This window comes from Penaeus vannamei, chromosome 22, assembly GCF_042767895.1.
Source record: "Penaeus vannamei isolate JL-2024 chromosome 22, ASM4276789v1, whole genome shotgun sequence".
NCBI classification, from domain to species: Eukaryota; Metazoa; Arthropoda; class Malacostraca; order Decapoda; family Penaeidae; genus Penaeus; species Penaeus vannamei.
Genome location: NC_091570.1, coordinates 22,445,825 through 22,458,324, shown reverse-complemented (window position 1 = coordinate 22,458,324; position 12,500 = coordinate 22,445,825). Strand labels below are relative to the sequence as shown.

At 43.6% G+C, this 12,500-nt stretch overlaps 1 protein-coding gene across 4 annotated transcripts in view; it reads right to left on the bottom strand.

Annotated features, from left to right (window-relative positions):
• haf (leucine-rich repeat and fibronectin type-III domain-containing protein hattifattener) overlaps positions 1-12,500 on the bottom strand; it is a gene marked incomplete at its 5' end in the record, with an annotated part of 47,772 nt that overhangs the window by 7,104 nt on the left and 28,168 nt on the right. For all 4 annotated transcript variants that reach the window (XM_070136716.1, XM_027360485.2, XM_070136718.1 and 1 more), the window contains 6 exon segments: positions 1-146; positions 629-744; positions 1,039-1,158; positions 1,627-1,962; positions 2,205-2,545; positions 3,390-3,549. The exon segment at positions 1-146 is cut by the window's left edge and continues 186 nt beyond it. In XM_070136716.1, the coding sequence (XP_069992817.1) occupies positions 1-146; positions 629-744; positions 1,039-1,158; positions 1,627-1,962; positions 2,205-2,545; positions 3,390-3,549 (1,219 nt within the window).

Sequence of the window (12,500 nt, the reverse complement as noted above, 5' to 3'; positions counted from 1 at the left end):
CTCGCTTCCGGTTGCAGCAGATGAAGACGATGACGGCGATGATGACGGTGCCGCAGATGGCCGCCGACGCCGCGATGATGATGGTGTCCATGTGCATCGCGGCCGACGTCTCCGTCCGGATCTCGCGGCATTGGGAGTGCTGGACGCTGCGGGGGGGGGGGGGGTTAGGATAGAGGGAGGGAGGGAGAGGTGGATGAGTGTCGGCATGTATTCTTTTTTTTAAAGTCAGGATCTAATTATTTATATGCCTCTAACACAATTTATAATCACAGCAATTCGCTCTAATAAAATTAAACTCATCTTCAAAATACAAAAAAGGGTATATCAGATTAAAAAAACGCCTATTTCAAAAGGGGACTCCCTACAAATACATGAAATGGCTGATTCGATACATTAAAAGGACCTCCGCATCAGAAACACTTAAAATAAACCCCAATTTCAACATTTCAAAAGGACCCCATCACCACAAACACTTAAAAGAAACCCCAATTTCTAACATTTCTATAGGACCCCACCATATATCAATACACCTCAATATCAATATTTCACAGGCGCTAAATAAACCTTAAATTCAATTGTACGGATGAAAGAGACGGGGAACGGCGTAAGGGGGAGGGGGAGAACTTACTTGCTAGGGGTGACGTTCACATCCTCCAAGGACACGACGCAGACGACGATGCACTCCTGGGTAGGGACGTTCTTGATCTTGAATTCCCGCTCTGAGGCTGCGAGGGGAGGACCCAGCTACCGAATGAAGGATGAATTAGTTTTGTTTACTTTATTGTATATAAAGTTACTGATTGTAGTTATATGGATAGATGGTATGGACCCAGATATGAAGAATAGGACTCGCGTCTGGAAATCGTAAAAACACCCAAAACTATCATAGTCTACCATCGTAAATGGTAATGGTAAACGTTTTCTTTCATGACCTCCATTTTCGCGCACCGATACTTTTTTACTAAATGCCAAAATGTATGTGAAATTTAAACCGTTACCAAATTAAAACGACTTCAGGAAATGAAACTAAAATCCTACCTTGAAATTCTTGTCGCCGAAGAGTCGGTAAACCACCCTGAAGCCTAGAATATTGGAGACTTCAGAATCCCACTGAATAATGACTGAGTTGTCCTTCCTGTAGGCGTGTTGAACGATAACCTGCGGGCAAATGGTAAGGATCATTAGTAAAAGAAAGAATGGTGTGAATTAATAATAAAGAAATAGATATGTATCAATAATAAAGTGATGAATGATGTGAATTAATAAGGGAATGAATGATGTGGATTAATAATGAAGAAAATAATGATGTGGCATGATAATAAAGTAAATATCCTCTCTCTACTGTTCTTTCCTATATCTTTCATTCTCTATTCTCCTTTTCATTTTCCCTTTACTTTCCTTTCCCTCTCTTCACTCTCACCACTCCTCTAAATCCCCCCTTTCCCCTCTTCCTCTTTCTTCTCTTCCCTCTCCCCCCTCCCCTCGCCTCTTCCTCTTTCCTCTCATCTCTTCTCTTCCCTCTCTCCCTCCACTTTCTCTCTCTTAAATCTCCTTTCTCCCCTCTCTCTACTTCCCTTCTTCTCCTTTTCCCTCACCCCTTCTCCTCTCCCCTCTCCCCCCTCTCACCTCCTCCACATAGGGCACCTGCGCCCTCGCCCCGAAGAAGTCGTCAGCGCCTTCGTCTTCGTTGGTCCTGAGCACGAGGTTGGGCCTGGAGGCGGAGGGCACGGGCTGCGACGGGGGGCGCTCGATCCTCGGGGGGCGCTGCTGGGACCTGGTGGGGGGGAGGTCGAAGGACGGCGACGAGGAGGAGGTGGGGCGTCCTGCAGAGCCTCCTCCAGAAGGACTCTCTCCCCCGGGGCCGCGCTGGATGCTGCCGACGCTCCCGACGCCCGTGGGGCCTTCGTCGGAGCGGCTGGCGATGTCGGGCCTGACGGCGGTGCCCGGGCGGTAAGACGTGGCCTGCAGGAGGGGGGATGAAGGGGTTACGGCTGAAGGACGGGGTTACGTTAATAGATTGAAGTTGCTCAGTGGAATTAATATCTCTCTACTGCTCCATCCATGAGCTAAACAAAAGGAAACAAAACAAAAACGCAAAAAAGAGGAATCGTCGAAAACGGAAATAAGGAAGCTAAAAGGGGATATCTGGGAGGAATATAAGCAAAGCCAAAATTTCTTCCGCCAAAAAAGTGTCGAAATCTCACGTCAGGTTCCGACCGCTGGGTGGCGGGGGTGGCGGTGGTGGTGGTAGAAGATGCCTGAGTCGTCGTAGTCTCAGGGGTCGTGACCGTCGTGGAGGTCGTGGTAGGGGTCGTCCTGACGGAGGTCGTGGTAGCCTCTGAGGGCGGCAACAGCGGGTCCTCGGTGACGGAGGCGTTGCAGGCGAGCTCGCTGGGGTTCACCTGGTAGAAGGAGCGTTCGCGGAGCTCTGGCGGCTGTCCGCAGAACTGGGGGTTGCGTTCGCGCGACGTCACCTGCAGGTCGTAGTCGCGGATCCACTCGGTGATCCACGCGACGCGGCAGTCGCACTGCAGGAACCGCCCGCCTGCAAGCACAAGCGAAGAGGAGTCAGGCATCAGTGAGCCGGCAGAAATTTCTCATTAATTCCCCGCTGTTCGAAGGCAGCTCAGATACAGCCTTGACTGCACGAGGGAAATGATGTGATAATCATACAATACATACATAGGAAGGAAAAAAGCGCGTGGTGGGAGAGAGAGAGAGAGAGAGAGAGAGAGAGAGAGAGAGAGAGAGAGAGAGAGAGAGAGAGAGAGAGAGAGAGAGAGAGAGAGAGAGAGAGAGGGAGGGAGGAGGGAAGGGAGGGAAGGAGGGAAGGAGGGGGAGGGGGGAGGGAGGGAGGGAGGGAGGGAGGGAGGAGGGAGGGAGGGAAGGGAGGAGGAGGGAGAGAGAGAGAGAGAGAGAGAGAGAGAGAGAGAGAGAGAGAGAGAGAGAGAGAGGGGGAGGGGGGGAAGGAAGGAGGGAGGGAGGGAGGGAGGGAGGGAAGGAGGGAGAGGGAGAGGGAGAGAGAGAAAGAGGGAGAGAGAGAGAGAGAGAGAGAGAGAGAGAGAGAGAGAGAGAGAGAGAGAGAGAGAGAGAGGAGAGGGGGAGGGAGGAAGGGAGGGAAGGAGGGAGGGAGGGAGGGAAGGAGGGAAGGAGGGAGGAAGGAAGGGAGGGAGGGAGAGGAGAAGAAAAAGAGGGAGAGAGAGAGAGAGAGAGAAAGAGAGAGAGAGAGAGAAAAACAGTCAGAGAAAAGCTCACAAACTGACAAACAAACAAACAACCCAGAAAAGAAACAAGAAAATCTAAAAATGAATAAATAGATAAATAAAAGGACCCCCCACAAAAAAAGAAAAAAACACGAAAAAACAACCAAGCCCCAACCCCAAACCTACCGACGGAGAAGCCCCTAAGCGTGGTGTTGAGATGGGCAAAGGCTCTCTCGGGGACGGAGCTGAGGGGGTTGCCGTCCAGAGCGAGGAGGGTCAGGGACGTGACGGACCGAAACCCATTCAGGGGCACGCGCGTGATGAGGTTGAAGCCGATGTCCAAGACCTGAGGGAGAGAAAAGGAAAGGGAGTTAGGAAAGTCCATGTAGGGATTTCGACACGTTTATGCACATGTATAATTGTAAACACGTAATAATGATAGTAATAATAATGGTAATGCAACTGATAATAATAATGATATTGATAGTAGCAAGATTGATAGTAATGATGATAATAACAACAACAATAATGATTAGAATAATAAGCGATAATAATAATTATCATTATTATTATCATTATCATTATTGCTATTACTATTATCATTATTATTATGATTATGATTATTATAACAACAACAAGCAATAATAATGATAATAATAATAATGACAATATTACTGATAGTAGTAATAACATCAGCAACAACACAATAATAATAATGATAATAATAACAACAACATCAATATCAATGGTAATAAAAATTCACCAGGTCTCCCCACCATAAACACTCAACCGACATAGCTTTTCAATATCTGGTGAATCGGAATTATTCACACAGCATTAACAGTTATGATATCTCAATGGAAGTGACATGAGTGACATGGAGAACAGAGGACAGTGACTCGATGTGACATGACTGAAACATGACTGGCGTCTAAATCAACGTCAATTCAACTCTGGGATAAAAGATTCATAGCGTTAAAGGGTTGAAGACTTTTGTTATTTCTATTCATGCGTGTAGATGTTTATGGGCGCGTGGATAGAAATATACGTACACTAGTGCGAGGATAAGTGCACATACACGTACACGTATAAACACACATTTACAGACACAAACACATTCACATTCATACCCACACAAACATACATGTTCACATTCAAACACACACACACACAAGCGCCCCCCCACACACACACACGCACACTGCCCCCCCCCCCACACACACTCGCACCCCCCCACACACACCCCACACCCACGCACCCCCCTCCCCCACACCCACACACAAACCGAATTACCACATACATAAATAGACGAAAATGGATCTCGGATTTCGACCCAAGAAGACCGCAAGAACCAACAAGAGGAAATAAAATAACGACCAGAGAAAATGGAGAAGGAAACGAACCGGGAGAATCCGACCGGTAAGTACTGGGTAACCGGGAGTAACTAGAGGGTAACTGATGACTGGAACGTAAAAAATGGTGAGGTATTTATCCGGCAGGAAGGCCAGGCTGTGATTGAGGTTCAGTCACTGTAACCCTGAGAGAAAGGTGAGGGAGAGGGAGAGGGGAGAGGGAGAGGGAAGGGGAGGGGGAGAGGGAGAGGGAGAGGGAAGGGGAGGGAGAGAGAGAGAGGGGAGGAGGGGAGAGGGAAGGGAGGAGAGAGGTGGAAGAGAAAGAAAGAAAGAGAGAGAGAGAGAGAGAGAGAGAGAGAGAGAGAGAGAGAGAGAGAGGAGAGAGAGAGAGAGAGAGAGAGAGAGAGAGAGAGAGAGAGAGAACAGAAGTTAGGGGAGGGGAAAGGGACGGGAAAAGAGATTTGGGGAGGGAAAGAGAGAGAGAGAGAGAGAGAGAGAGAGAGAGAGAGAGAGAGAGAGAGAGAGAGAGAGAGAGAGAGAGAGAGGAGAGAGAGAGAGAGACAGAACAGAAGTTAGGGGAGGGGAAAGGGACGGGAAAAGAGATTTGGGGAGGGATAGAGATAGATAGATAGATAGATAGATAGATAGAGAGAGAGAGAGAGAGAGAGAGAGAGAGAGAGAGAGAGAGAGAGAGAGAGAGAGAGAGAGAGAGAGAAATGAACACAAACTGGAGAAGAGAAAAGAGGGAGGAGGGAGGGAAAAGAGATTAGGTGATGGAAAGGAAGGGGGAGTGAACACAGACCAGAAGAAAGGAAAGGGGCAGGGAGGAGTAAACACAGATTAGGGGAGGGGAGAGGGGGAGGAGGGGGGGGGTAGCTGACCGTTCATTACCACGCCTGGGAAAATATTGCCTTAGTACGACCTCAATGCTTTGCTAGTCGTTCGTAGAAGAGGAGAGATGGAGGTCAAAGCTTCGTGATTAATATGGTATCAATAATAGCAACTTTTCTCTAATTTAATTGATGTCATCTTAATTCTAGTTCTAACGATAACAGACGAAGATAACGATAGTAATGATAATAACATTAATAACAATAATAATAATGATAATAACAACAATAATAATTCCAACAATAATAACAGCAATGATAACGACAAGTAACAACGCCTACAAAGATCATAGTAGTTGATATAGCTGAAAAAACCCGGCTTCCCAGACACGGCGCCGGACTGTGGTCACTGACGCAGAGACCGCCGGCACAAAACGGCATCGACATCCGACCGCGGGGAAACTAACTTTACAAACCATTAACTACTTGTAAAAAATGTGATAAAAAGAAAAGAAAAAAAAAAGAGACGAAACTATCAAGCAATACGCAATAAAGGATGGGAAAAAAGTTTCAAACAATACGCAATAAAGAATACGAAAATAAAAGACTGAAAAAGAAAAGAAAAAAATCGGAAACTATGACGCATCAAAGGGTACGAAAATAGATATAAAAAGTCTTTTTTATATCTATTTTTTGGGGAGATCATACATTAGAATCGAGATGAAATAAGGTACCGGCTTCTAGGGAGGAATGGTCGGAGGTAAGGGAGAGGGAAGGAAAAGGGAGAGGGAAGGGGGAGGGAGGGAAAAGGGAGGAGGGAGAGGGAGAGGGAAGGGGAATGGGGGAGGGAGGAAGAAGAAAGAAGAGGAAGGAGGGGGAATGAGGGAGGGAGTGAGAAGGGAGGAGGGGCAGTAGGGGATGGAAGGGGAAATGGTGGGGAGGAAGGGGAGGCTCTCAGGTGGAGGGGTGGGGGTGTTGAAGGAGGTTGTGAATGACGAGCAGGGGGGGGGGGGAGAAGAAGAGTCAAGGGAAGATGGAAGAGGGAAGAGGGAGGGGGAGGGAGGGGGAGGGGGCCACCAGGAAGTGTGAAGCTGCCGCGGCTTCGCATGGCCGCCTTCGTAAACATTGTGAACGGCGCGCCATCTTGCGGTAGAGTGCGCGGTTCCTTGGCCCGAGTCTCACTAACTGTGGTGTATGGTGTTGTGGTGTTTTATGGTGTTACGATGCTATGGTGTATGGTGCTCTGGTTTTACATATAATTCTGGTGGTCTGGTGTTTTTTAAGTCTATGGAACATTTTTCATATCTGGAAATAAGCGGAAATTTAACAAGGTATTCTTAAATTCATCGAAAATACCGTAAGGAAAATGGAATCAGAGTAAATTATTAATCATTCATCGCTTTACTATACATTTCTTATTCAAAAATACATTGGCAATCAGAAATTCAGGTCTTAATGATAATACAACTTTATATTCTTGGATTTATATAGGCAAGAAATCGAATTCTGACCAGCGTCATCAGTCCAATACGGTTTATAATCCCTCAAAAATTTAAATTCCTGGAATCAACTCTGTACCCAAATATTTTTCCCCACTTTCATTGATATTGAAAAAGATGCCACACAATTTTCTATATAATTATTTTCTGATTTCAACATGGTGGTCCGTACCTTTGAAGAGAACCACTGGTATAGATAGAAGGGAATTGGCGAAAGACGAGGGGGGAATAAGGAAGGAAAAAATTGGGAATTAAACGGAATAATTTTCGTATATCTTAATAAATCAGTCTCAGTCTCTCTCTCTCTCTCACTCCCCCCCTCTCTCTCTCACATACATCTCACATATTTTTCATAATATGATTGAATTATATACACCCATTGCCTCTTTTTAACACAAACTCCTCTCATCCTCTCATGTTATCGTCTACAGTATACTTGTAGAAGACGAAAAAAGAACACTGATAAAAATCTCACCCAGTTTCCCTTCTTATCGCGCTAACACACATCTCGTTCTGTGTCATTCTTACGAGACAATGGAAATCCTTGATGTTTCTTTATCATTACTATTATCATTATTATTTTTTTTCAATTATTATTATTTACTTCTTATTTTAGAATACACTCCTGAGGGTTTTATGATTCGAGATAGATGAAATAGGTTAAGTGGCTACAAGCAAACGAGGAAAAAAATGAAGCTCACACAATGAAACAATAACATTCAAACAAACACATACATACACAGGAACACACGCACGCACGCACACACACATACACAAACACACACTATACACACACATACACACAATATATATATATATATATATATATATATATATATATATATATATATATATATATATATACATATATATATATATTTACACAATATATATGCATATATATATATATATATATATATATATATATATATATATATATATATATATATATATATATATATATACATATATACGTGTATTCATAAATACATATATATATGTATGTACGCACGACAACCCCCCCCCCATCCTCTAGACCCCTATGTATTAGGAGAGAGAGAGAGAAAGAGAGAGAGAGAGAGAGAGAGAGAGAGAGAGAGAGAGAGAGAGAGAGAGAGAGAGAGAGAGAGAGAGAGAGAGAGAGAGAGAGAGAGAGAGAGAGAGAGAGAGAAGTCCTACTGAGAAACTGAATAAGAAATAAAAAACCAGAGTCAGACAATAAAATACGGACAAACAGAAAGACATATACGAATAAAATTAGATAAAACAGAATAAAAAAGAAGAAAAAAATCCCTCTAAAAGGAAGTCCGAGGGAAAGGCAGCTCCAGGACGCGGCATCGGAGCGAGTGTGCCCTCTAGCGTCACCGGGAGGAAACTGACGGGTGTCGAGAATGGTGGTGGAAAAAAAAACGTGGATTCATGGCCTATCTCTCTCTCTTTTATTTCATTTTTTATTTATTTATTTTTTAGGGGGAATTTTTTTCTTACTTTCTTGTTTTTTTAATCTTTCGTGGTTTTGTGTTCCCTTCATCCCTCCTTTTCCTTCCCCTTTTTTCACTGTCTATTTTTTCCTCTTCTCTCTCCTCCTAGTGCCACCCAGCCTCTCCTTCTCCATCTCTCCTCTTCTCCTCCTCTTCCCATTTCCCTCCTCCTCCTCCCTTTTCTCCCTCTCTCCTCCCTACACACCTTCCCCCTCCTCAATACACCCCTCCTTAAAACGCCTAAAATGGACGGACACCTAAATCGAAACGCTTAAAACGAACACTTGAGAAGAAACACTTAATCCGAACACCTAAAACGGACGGACACCTAAAGAAAAACACCAAAAAATGGACGGACACCTAATAAGAAACACCTAAAATGACACCTTAAAACACTTAAAACGGACAGACACCTACTTACAAACCGCCAAGGAAAATAACTGCCCAGGAAGAAAAAAAGAAGCAAAAAAGAAGCGAAACCGAGCGCGCGACCATTCGAACAAGTTGATGGCGGGAAAAGATGCCGGTGAAAATAATGAGATGAATAAGATGAGTAATTGGGATGCTGTTTGTGTTTCAGATTTGTTTGTTTTATTTGTTTTTTCTTCTATTTTTCGTTTGGTATCCATGCATTTAATTATTCTGTATATTGTTTTATTCAGATCGTAGCTTAATTTTTTTATTATATTTACTTTTTTCTTTTATTCTTTTTACTTTTTTCTTTTATTCTTTTTACTTTTTTCTTTTATTCTTTTTACTTTTTTCTTTTATTATTTTTACTTTTTTCATTTCGTTTTTTTTATGCTTTAGTTATCTGTTTATTTATTCTTTTGTTTATATATGATGATTTTTATTCTCTCTTTACAGGGCTTTAGTGTGAGAGAGAGCGAAGGGAGGGAGAGGGAAAGGGAGAGTGGAAAAGAGAGACAAGGATAGATAGATAGATAAGATAGATAGATAGATAGAGAGAGAGAGAGAGAGAGAGAGAGAGAGAGAGAGAGAGAGAGAGAGAGAGAGAGAGAGGGAGAGAGAGAGAGAGAGAGAGAAAGAAAAACAAAGAGAGACAGAAAGAGAGACAGAGAAAGAAAGAAAGAAAAACAAAGAGAGACAGAAATCGAGAAATCAAAAGAAAATAAATACAGGACACTATACCCTCGAAGTTACAGTGACGAGTACAGTGAACACAGAGTATCCCTCGGGTACAGTGACCGCCACGGAGCATTCTCGAAAGTCACTCAACCCGAACTTTTATCCTAAGGGAACTAGCGGGATTTTAAAAGGGGGGAGGGGGACAAGGGGAGGGAGGGAGGGAGGGAGGGAGGGAGGAGGAGGAGGTGAAGGATAAGGGCGTAGGATATTGTATAATTAAGATAGCTTGAGGGGAGGGAGGAGGGGGGAGGAGGGAGAAGTAAGGAGGAAAGGGAGGAGAGGAGGGAAGGAGAGAAGGGAAAGGAGTAGGGAAGGAGGGAAGAAGGGTGGGGATTAAAGGAGGGAGGAAGAGATGAGGGAGGGAAGGAGAAGAAAAAGGAGGGAAGATGATGGAGGAAGGAGGGAGGGAGAGAAGAGAAAGAAGGGAGGAGGATTGTGGTTGATAGTGGGGGGGGGGGTGAAATAGGGGGGTAGGGGGAAGCACTGAGGTTAACGGCACATAAAGTGTTTAAAGGAATACATAAAAAATAAAGATAATCACAATAATAACAATACAATACGAAACAATAATAGTAATAAAATACGTTACGATTTTTAGTTAACCTTGAACAATACATTAGTTTCAAATCACATAAACGGTCTTTTTAAAAACACAAAGCTAAAACAAATGGCTTAAAAAAATAATAAATGAATAAAATAAAATAAAATCCGTAATAAACCCAAAAACTAAGAAAATAAAGAATCAAACAAAACAAAAAATCAAGAAAAAAAGTGCCGCCCCCCCTCCCCCCATCCTCTAGGGCTTGTTAAAATAGGCCTACACTCGTGAGGCTGAAAAAATGCGTGATTGTTTGATTGTGTGTAATTATGCCTGTCATGTAAGTACGAAAGCTAACTGTTTCCATGTCTGTTGGTTTCGTTCTCGTGTACTTACAAAATACTTTAAAATGTACTTACAAAATACTTATAAAATGTGCTCATATAACATTCTAAAATGTACTTTAATAATACTTGTAAAATGTACTTATAAAACACCTGCTTAATTGTATATACTTGTAAAAATACTTGTATAATAAAATATACTTATAAAATGCTTGTATAACCATACATACTTATAAAATTACTTGCATAACCATATAAACTCATAAAAATTACTTATTGCATATGCATACACAAATACCTATACAATACTTGCCTAATCGTACACACTTACAAAACGACATGATATGTATCAGCGCAAACTTCTAAATCTTCCCCACCAAATGTACCACCGCAGTTGTGTACACTGAATGCAATGAGTTCTCTCTGACAGCACACAGCACGCAGCAGGACGGTCGTTTGGCTGCAACTGCTTCCTGTGTGTGCTGATCAAACTCTTGCTCTTGTGCTGTTTGCTGTGCACTGCTGAGGCACGCGCGCATTACGGGAGGAGAGAGAGAGATAGGGAAAAAAGAAAGGGAGTGAAAGAGAGGGAAAGAGAGAGAGACGGAGAGAGAGAGAGTTTGTGTGTGTGTGTCTTCCTTCCTTCCTTCCTCCATTGCTTCCTTCTTCTCTTCGTCCTCCCTTTTCTCTCGCTCTCTCTCCCTCCCTCCTTTTCTCTCGCTCTCTCTCCTTCCCTGTCTCTCTCTCTCTTCTTAATGGCACTCCAGCTCAGAGTTCCTAAGCGTTCAATCTCTCTTGCCAGGCCTCTTTTGTCTTTCGAGAAATTACTTTCTTTTTTACGTCTTTTTCTCTTCGCTAAATCTTTACTTACGTTGCCCCCTCCCCCATCCCTCCCCTTTCGTGTGATTTTAAGGGTATTTCTTTAAGGAGAAAGAGGAAGGAGAGGCAGAGGGGCTGGAAAAAGGGAGAGGGAGAGAAAGAGGGAGGAGGAGGGAGAGGAGAGGAATAAATGAATGGAAGGGAGAGGAATGGATGAATAGAGGGAGGGGGGAGGAAAAGGTGGGAAAGAGGGAGGAAGCAAAGGAAAAAAGAGAGAGATAGGCTGAGAGATGCTAGAGGAACGAGGGAGAAAAACATGAAACAGACAAACGGACAGAAAAGATAAATAAAAATAAAAATATCTAAAAATAATACAATGCCAAGACAGAACGAAAAAAATAAGCAATCATAGAACGTAAATAACCACAAACAGCCGAGCCATTTAGCGGTAAAGGATGATGGGAGAAGAAATAATGATGCACACGTATCCCCTCGATCACATCTTGTAGCATCACACACGTCGGTGCTCACGTATCCCCTACATCACATCCCCAAAACATCGCATTAACCACCATCCGTAAGCCATGACCGCTACCATCGCATCCAGATAATAATTTTCGAAAAGAAATTACCACGCGAGACAAACTTCTATTTTTATTTTCCTCGACGATGCGCTCCACGTGGCGGACAGTTTGTGGAGATTAACGGGACTTTGAGAGACTTCCGATCGGATGATGAGAGTGGACAACGACAGAAAAAAAAACGTGTGAACGGATAAAGAGGAGAAAAAGAAAAAAAGCAAAGAAAAAGAAAGGGGAGTTTCTTATAATGACGGGAAGATAAAAAATAAAATCATTTATTTACTTGCAAGAGACGTGTTGGTTGTCTCGCTTCGGAGGAGAGCTAACAAAGCTTATAACGAACAGGAAAGAACGTACTTATCTTAAGTCCGTTGCCATTTTCTTTCGTTTTCTAATTATTAAAGAGAGATGTGGGAGAAGGTGCCAGACTGAACAGGAGTTTATTTGTTTATTTGTTTGAGTGAGTGAGTGAGTGGGAGAGGGAGAGAGAGAGGGGAGAGGGAGAGAGAGGGAGGGAGAGGGAGGGAGAGGGAGAGGGAAAGGGAGAGGGAGAGGGAAAGGGAGAGGGAGAGGGAGAAGGAGAGGGAGAGGCAGAGGCAGAGAGAGAGAGAGAGAGGGAGAGTGAGAAGGAGAAGGAGAGGGGGAGAGAGAGAGGGAGAGAGTGGAGAGAGAGAGAGAAAGAGAAAGAGAGAGAGAGAGAGAGA